Source organism: Mandrillus leucophaeus, unplaced genomic scaffold (assembly GCF_000951045.1).
Source record: "Mandrillus leucophaeus isolate KB7577 unplaced genomic scaffold, Mleu.le_1.0 Scaffold48, whole genome shotgun sequence".
Classification (NCBI taxonomy): Eukaryota; Metazoa; Chordata; class Mammalia; order Primates; family Cercopithecidae; genus Mandrillus; species Mandrillus leucophaeus.
In genome coordinates this window covers 881,621-889,452 of record NW_012105142.1, presented here as the reverse complement: position 1 = coordinate 889,452, position 7,832 = coordinate 881,621, and the positions used below count along the sequence as shown (strand labels likewise).

The 7,832-nt window shown below is 44.6% G+C and overlaps 1 protein-coding gene across 1 annotated transcript in view; it reads left to right on the top strand.

Annotated features, from left to right (window-relative positions):
* Positions 1-1,904: 1,904 nt before the first annotated feature.
* TDRD12 (tudor domain containing 12) overlaps positions 1,905-7,832 on the top strand; it is a 51,518-nt gene continuing 45,590 nt past the window's right edge. Inside the window, exons 1-2 of the mRNA XM_011995249.1 lie at positions 1,905-2,063; positions 7,354-7,490. Of these exons, the coding sequence (XP_011850639.1) occupies positions 1,995-2,063; positions 7,354-7,490 (206 nt within the window). The 5' untranslated portion in view covers positions 1,905-1,994. The remainder of the gene's footprint in view (positions 2,064-7,353; positions 7,491-7,832) is intronic.

Below are 7,832 nucleotides of genomic sequence, written 5' to 3'. Positions count from 1 at the left end.
TTTTTTTTTTTTGAGACAGAGTCTTGCTCTGTTGCCCAGCCTGGAGTGCAGTGGCACAATCTCAGCTCACTGCAAGCTCCGCCTCCCGAGTTCACACCATTCTTCTGCCTCAGCCTCCTGAGTAGCTGGGACTACAGGTGCCTGTCATCACGCCTGGCTAATTTTTTGTATTTTTAGTAGAGACGGAGTTTCACCGTTTTAGCCACGATGGTCTCGATCGCCTGACCTTGTTGATCCGCCCGCCTCAGCCTCCCAAAGTGCTGGGATTACAGGTGTGAGCCACAGCGCCTGGCTAAAACTATTTCTTTCAGCCTTCTCACCATTGGTCTTCTCTGGACTCCTTGGGGTCTCATCTCTGCCAAGAATGTGACGGGTGTTCTTATGCAGACTTTAGGGCTCCCCTTCTTTGCCTCTCCATTTAGGAATTTTACCCTTTAATTCTCAAGCTGCTATGGCAGCCCCAAACTCTGTTCTCTGATTTCCTCAAGCCACAAACATTATGACTTTTTCCTTGAATTGCAGCTGCTTAACACCACGTGGACTGGGGAATGGGCTGAGGGGAAAAGCCATGTAAAAGTGGATCTCACCCAGGGAAGTTTCCTTCTTTCAAGGGTTGACTCTCCTCCAGGTTCTGCTTGCTTTTGGTAGCTTGTCACTGCCTTCAAATCATTATTGTGTATTTTTTCCAGGATTTATTATTGTTACTCATAGGTGATATAGAAACTATTCTGTTGTTACTGGAACCAGAATAACTGCTGTTCTTTTTTCTGGTTATTTGTTATAAAAATGTTCAAACCTTCAGAAAAGTAGACATAATACTAATGTGAATACCTGTATTCTTGCCACCTTAGATTTAGGATCCCAAATCTCAAGATGTCATCTTTCTAGGCAGAGTTAGGTAATACTTCTGAAAAATCATGAGTTCTTGGCTGGGCACAGTGGCTCACGCCTGTAATCCCAGCACTTTGGGAGGCTGAGATGGGTGAATCACCTGAGGTCAGGAGTTCGAGATCAGCCTGGCCAACATGATGAAATCCTGTCTCTACTAAAAATACAAAATTAACTGAGCATGGTGGCGCGTGCCTTTAATCCCAGCTACTGAGGAGACTTAGGCAGGAGAATTGCTTGAACCCAGGAGATAGAGGTTGCAGTGAGCTGAGATTGCGCCGCTGCACTCCAACCTGGGTGACACAGCAAAACCTTTTGGTATTTTCAATTCAAATTTAGCTTTTCACTTTATATTTATGTCTTTAACAATGAAAATCTTGGCTTCTAATAACAATAGTACACAACAAAATACATTCCAGGAAGTCTGACTTCCTTCCGTGTCCCTTCTCCATTTCTCCCCTCGCCTTAGGTGATGATTTGCATTTATTTCGGTTTATCTGCATTATTTCTTTTTTTATTATGAGCAGAATGTACTTATATTCACAGTGCTTTCTGTTTCTTACAAAAGAATAATACAGATCAGGAACAGTTGCTCCTGCCTGTAATCCCAGCACTTAGGGAGGCCCAGGTGGGAAAATTGTTTGAGCCCTGGAGTTTGAGACTAGCCTGGGCAAAATAGTGAGGCACCATCTCTGGGTTTTTTTTTTAACAAACAAAAGTACTAGAAACATTACTCTGAACCATGTGTTTGTGTATTATTATGGATTTTTCAGAATATAGGAGATTGAGGACATCTGCTTGTTTTTTTGAGTCACAACACATAATTCAGAATTACATCCTATTGGTTACGTGTTTTAGAATTTTATCTTTGGTCTAACCATTTAAGCAAAGGCATTTGTCAAGAATTTGTTAGGTCACTTAAATTAGAAACAGTAATCATGGCTCTAAAGTTTACTATTTTGTGGTACTACTTTTAAATCATATATCATTCTGTTTGTCCTTTAAAAATTTTACAGATTGAAGATCCAGGTTGCTTCTGGGTTATTATAAAAGGGTGTAGTCCCTTTTTAGATCATGATGTCGACTATCAAAAATTAAATAGTGCCATGAATGACTTCTACAACAGCATGTGTCAAGATATAAAAATAAAACCATTAACATTGGAAGAAGGACAGGTATGTATCTAAATGTTATTTAATCACTGTGTCTTGAAACACCACTCACAATATAAACTGTTTTGGCAATGACGATGATTCAAGCTTTTAGAGTATTTTAATTTCTTACACTCAGTGGCTTGTGTTAGGTTATTTTTGAGATGGAGTCTCGCTCTGTCATGCAGGCTGAAGTATAATGGCACCATCTGGGCTCACCGCAACCTCCGTGTCTCGGATTCAAGCAGTTCTCCTGCCTCAGCCTCCTGAGTGGCTGGAATTACAGGCATGGGCCACCACACCCAGCTAATTCTGGTAGTTTTAGTAGAGACGGGGTTTCACCATGTTGGCCAGGATGGTCTGGAACTCCTGACCTCAGGCCTCCCGAAGTGCTGGGATTACAGGCGTGAGCCACTGCGCCCGGCCAGTGTAAGGTTCTTTAGGTTGCACAAGATTCAGGCTAGTCATGGAAGGGGGTGGCCGCCACATAAGGTCCATGTGGGGCAAGAGGAGACAGAATGTCATCTACACCCAGGCATGAGGGCCATCCCTCTGGGGCTGGGAACCAGGGGATTATTTGAGATCCCACAGAGGTATAGGGACCTCAGCAAAGAGGGAGTGGGTCTTCAGTGTAGGGCCAACGCTTCCCTTTTGGTTGCTCATGACTTTGGCCAACTCGTGTCTTCATTTTCCTTACTCCACGCCGTGGACCCTCCTTGCCTTCTTGCAGCCTCAGCTCGCACTGCCCCTTGTCATGGTCTCTGCAGCTCAGCTGCTTTTCAGAAGAGAGTGATTTTTTTGTAATGGTATAATAGGAAAAGATTTATAACCTCTTTGTGAGAAAAAGCAGAAATAATTTGAATCCCCTTCCCCCAATCATCATTAATAACATAATTTATTTTAGTATATGTGCTGCTGAAGCAAGTGTAATAACATAATTATTTGTTTCCATGCCATTGACTAATTGAAGAAGTTAAACTAGGTCTGTTGTTTTTAAAAATATTCCACATTTTGGGCTGGACGTGGTGGCTCACTCCTGCAGTCCCAGCACTTTGGGAGGCCAAGGCAAGAAGATTGCTTGAGCCTAGGAGTTTTGTGAACAGCCTGGGCAACATAGTAAGACCCTATCTCTACAAAACATAAAAAGATTAGCGGGCTTGGTGGCACGCGCCTGTGGCCCCAGCTACTCTGGAGGCTAAGGCAAGAAGATCACTTCATGGAGCAAGACTATAGGCACCATTTTTCCCACAGCAGGTCCTCGCTTCATGTCTCTGTGTCACATCTTGGTAATTCTCCCAACGCTTCGAACTTTTTCATTATTCTATCTGTTATGGTGATCTGTGGCCAGTGATCTTTGAGGTTAGTATTTTAATTGTTTTGGGGTGCCACCAATTGCATCCATGTAAGATGGTGAATTTTGTCAATAAATGTGTGTTCTGACTGCTCCACCATCTCTCCCCCTCTGCCCAGGCTTTCCTGTTCACTGACACACAATTGAAATTAGGCCAGTTAATAACCCTACAATGGCCCCTAAGTGTTCAGGTGAAAGGATGAATTACATTAAATTAAAAGCCAGAAATGACTGAACTTAAAGGAAGACATTTTGAAAGCTGAGATAGGCTGAAAGCTAGGTCTCTTGCACCAAACAGTTAGCAAAGTTGTGAATGCAAAGGAAAAGTTCTTGAAGGAAATTAAAAGTGCCACTCTGGAGAACACACAAATTAAAAAAAAAAAAAAAAGAAACAGCCTTATTGGTAATATGGAGAATGTTTTATTGGTCAGGATAGAAGCTCAAACCAGTTACTACATTCCCTTCAGCCAAAGCCTGATCCAGAGCAAGGCCCTAACTCTCTTCAATTTTATAAAGGCTGAGTGAGGTTAGGAAGCTGCAGGGAAAAAATATGAAGCTAGCAGAGGTTGGTTCGTGAGGTTTAAGGAAAGAGGCCATCTCCACAACCTAAAGTGCAAGGTGAAGCGCAAGGGCTGATGGAGAGGCTGCAGCAGTTTCTCCAGATGTAGCTAAGATCATTGATGAAAGTGGACACACTAAATAACAGGTTTTCAATGTATACAAGACAGCCTTCTATTGGAGAAGATGTCTTCTCAGACTTCCAGAGCTAAATAGGAGAAGTAAGCCAGGTGCGGTGGCTCACACCTGTCATCCCAGCACTCTGGGAGGCCGGGGTGGGTGGATCACCTAAGGTCAGGAGTTTGAGACCAGCCTGGTCAACATGGTGAAACCCCGTCTCTACTAAAAATGCAAAAATTAACCAGGTGTGGTGGCGGGTGCCTGTAATCCTACCTACTGGAGAGGCTGAGGCAGGAGAATTGCTTGAACCCGGGAGGTGGAGGTTGCAGTAAGCTGAGATGGTGCCACTGCACACTAGCCTGGGTGACAGAGAGAGACTCCATCTTAAAAAATAAATAGGGGAAGTCGGTGTCTTTAAAGGACTAAAACTTTAAAGGTCAGAGTGGCTTTCTTATTAAGGGCTAATGCAGCTGGTGACTTTTAAGTTGAAGCCAGTGCTCATTTACCATTCCAAAAGTCCTGTGACCCTTAAAGATTATGCTGGCTCTGCTCTGTCTGCTCTACAAATGGAACAAGAAAGCCTGAATGACAGCATATCTGTTCACGCATGGCTTACTGAATATGTTAAGCTTACTGTCGAGGTCTATGCTCAGAAAGAAAGATTCCTTTCAAAATATTACTGCTGAGCTGGGTGCGGTGGCATATGTCCACAGTCCCAGCTACTTGGGAGCCTGAGGCGGGAAGACCACTTGGGCCCAGGAGTTCGAGTCCAGCCTAGGCAATGTAGTGATGAGACCTTGTCTCTAAAACAAAAACAACAAACAATTAATGCCATTGACAGTGCACCTGGTCACTGAAGAGCTCTCATAGAGATGTATGAGATGAATGTGGCTTTCATGCCTCATTTTCAAGGTTGACTGGCTGTGTGAATTATTAACTATTCATGGTGTTTCTACAGGATGCTTTGATTTCAGCATTAAATAGAAATACCCTTCATCCTTTGTCAGGATTTCTGTTGAATTATTCAAGTTTTGAGTTATGTGAGGTTCTCTAGAACCTATCCTTTGCAGTATGGCTGTACTGTGTTTTCCAACTTACATTCCCGAGGACAGCAATCTCTGTCAGTCCCCTTCTTTTCTGTTTGAGCACAGCTCTCCCTGCTGGACTGCTTTATAAACCTGTGGCTAGCATACAGTTTGTTAGTTGAGTTGGCTGTGCCCTGGCAGTCCTGCGGTACAGTCAGGATGCGAAGGGTTGTCACCTCTGCAGGGTGGTTCTCCTTAAAAGGGGCTACAGGCATTTACAGATGCTTCTTAACTTACGATGAGGTTATGTCCTGATATTGTAAGTAATAAATGCACTTAATACACCTAACCTGCTGACCAGCCTAGCTTACCCTAGCCTACTTAAATGTGCTCAGAACACTTACATTAGCTTACAGTTGGGCAAGATCACTTAATACAAAGCCTATTTCATAGTAAAGTTTAAATATCTGTGTATTTTATTGAATACTGCACACTATGTAAAAATTGCAATAGTTTCACACCATCATAATGTTGAAAATTGTAAGTTAAACCATCATAAGTCAGGGACTCTGTACTTATTTAGCCATCAGACAGGTAGCTGATTGATTGATTGATTGATTGAGACTGACTCTCATTCTGTCGCCCAGGCTGGAGTGCAGTGGCGCGATCCTTGGCTCACTGCAACCTCTGCCTCCCTGGCTCAAGCGATCCTCCTGCCTCAGCCTCCTGAGTAGCTGAGACTACAGGCACATGCCACCATCCCTGGCTGATTTTTGTATTTTTAGTAGAGACGGGGTTTTTCCATGTTGGTCAGGCTGGTCTCGAACTCCTGAGCTCAGGTGATCCACTCGTCTCGGCCTCCCAAAGTGCTGGGACCACAGGCGTGAGCCACCACGCCTGGCCCAGTTAGTTTATTTTTAAAACATTTTATTACAGTTATTTTTTGAGACAGGGTCTCACTGTGCCACCCAGGCTGGAGTGCAGTGGTGCGATCATAGCCCACTGCAGCCTCCAGCTGCTGGGTTCAAGCGATCCTCCCACCTCAGCCTCCCAAGTAGCTGAGACTACAGGCACGTACCACCATGCCTGGTTCAAGTAATATTTGAAGACTTAGTATATGCCAGGCACTGTGCTAGGTGCTGGGCATTTGGCGGTAAACAAAACAGGCAAAAATCATATGTCATCGAGGAGCCAGCATCCAGTTATGACAGATAGTAAACAAATGTCAGAGGCCAATAAGAGTCATGGGGAGGCTGGGCGTGGTGGCTCACGCCTGTAATCCCAGCAGTTTGGGAGGCCGAGGCGGGTGGATCACCTGAGGTCAGAAGTGCGAGATCATCCTGACCAATATGATGAAACCCCGTCTCTACTAAAAAAAAAATACAAAAATTTTCTGGGCCTGGTGACACGCACCTGTAATCCCAGCTACTTGGGAGGCTGAGACAGGAGAATCGCTTGAACCTGGGAGGCGGAGGTTGCAGTGAGCCAAGATTGCACCATTGCACTCCAGCCTGGGCAACAAGTGCAAAACAACATCTCAAAAAAAAAAAAAAAAAGAGTCATGGGTAAGGGAGTGGAAGGATGAGTCTGGTGGCAGCTTCCTGTTGGGCAGACACATTATTGACAATCATTCCTAAGCATTATTTCCTGATTTAAGAAGGTAAAGGAATGCATTTTTCTTACTTTACTTTCTAAAAATTGTCCTCAGTTAAGGAGTGAAAATGATTGTAGTAAGAAAAACAGTGACCTAGTACCCAGGCGGCCTGTGTTCCTGAGGTTTTCTTATGGGCAGAGGAACTCAGCTTGGATAGGCCTGGCCTCCTGGCATCTCTTTCCTCTGCTGTAAGGGAGAATGTTGACTGGGATGGTTTTAAGAGTACCTTTTAGCGCTCTTGTTCTTTGATGAGATGTTAACACTGATCTGAAAAAACCTTTCTGTTGGCTGGGTGCGGTGGCTCACGCCTGTAATCCCAGCACTTTGGGAGGCTGAGGCGGGCGGATCACGAGGTCAGGAGTTTGAGACCAGCCTATCCAACATGGTGAAACCCTGTCTCTACTAAAATACAAAAATTAGCCAGGCATGGTGGTGGGCGCCTGTAATCCCAGCTACTTGGGAGGCTGAGGCAAGAGAATTGCTTGAACCTGGGAGGTGGAGGTTGCAGTGAGCTGAGATTGTGCCACTGCACTCCAGCCTGGGTGACAGAGTGATTCTCTGTCTCAAAAAAATAAATAAATAAAAATAACTCTGTTTATTTTGCAGGTGTGTGTGGTCTATTGTGAGGAACTAAAGTGCTGGTGCAGGGCCATTGTCAAATCAATTATGTCTTCTGCAGACCAGTACCTGGCAGAATGTTTCCTTGTGGACTTTGCCAAGAACATTCCAGTCAAATCCAAAAAGTATGTATACCTTACACTCTTTTCAGAGACAAATATCAGTTTCAAAGGAGAATGTCCATTTTAAAGTATGGGGCTAGAGGTCACTACCATTGAGAAAAGACAAAACTGGAGTTCTTTAACTTCAAGAAGGGGAGCTTTGTGGGTTTCAGGTCTGCACCCACTGACTGGCAAAGCAGGTGGGCAGGATGAAGGCTCAGGTGGCTCTGGCCCTCTGCCACTGTCTGTCCTGGCAGGGCAGGCAGGTTCAGGTGGTGATCTCTGCATCTCCTGGCTGCTCTCTGCATCTCCTGGGTGCTCTCTGCATCTCCTGGGTGCTCTCTGCGTCTCCTGGCTGCTCTCTGC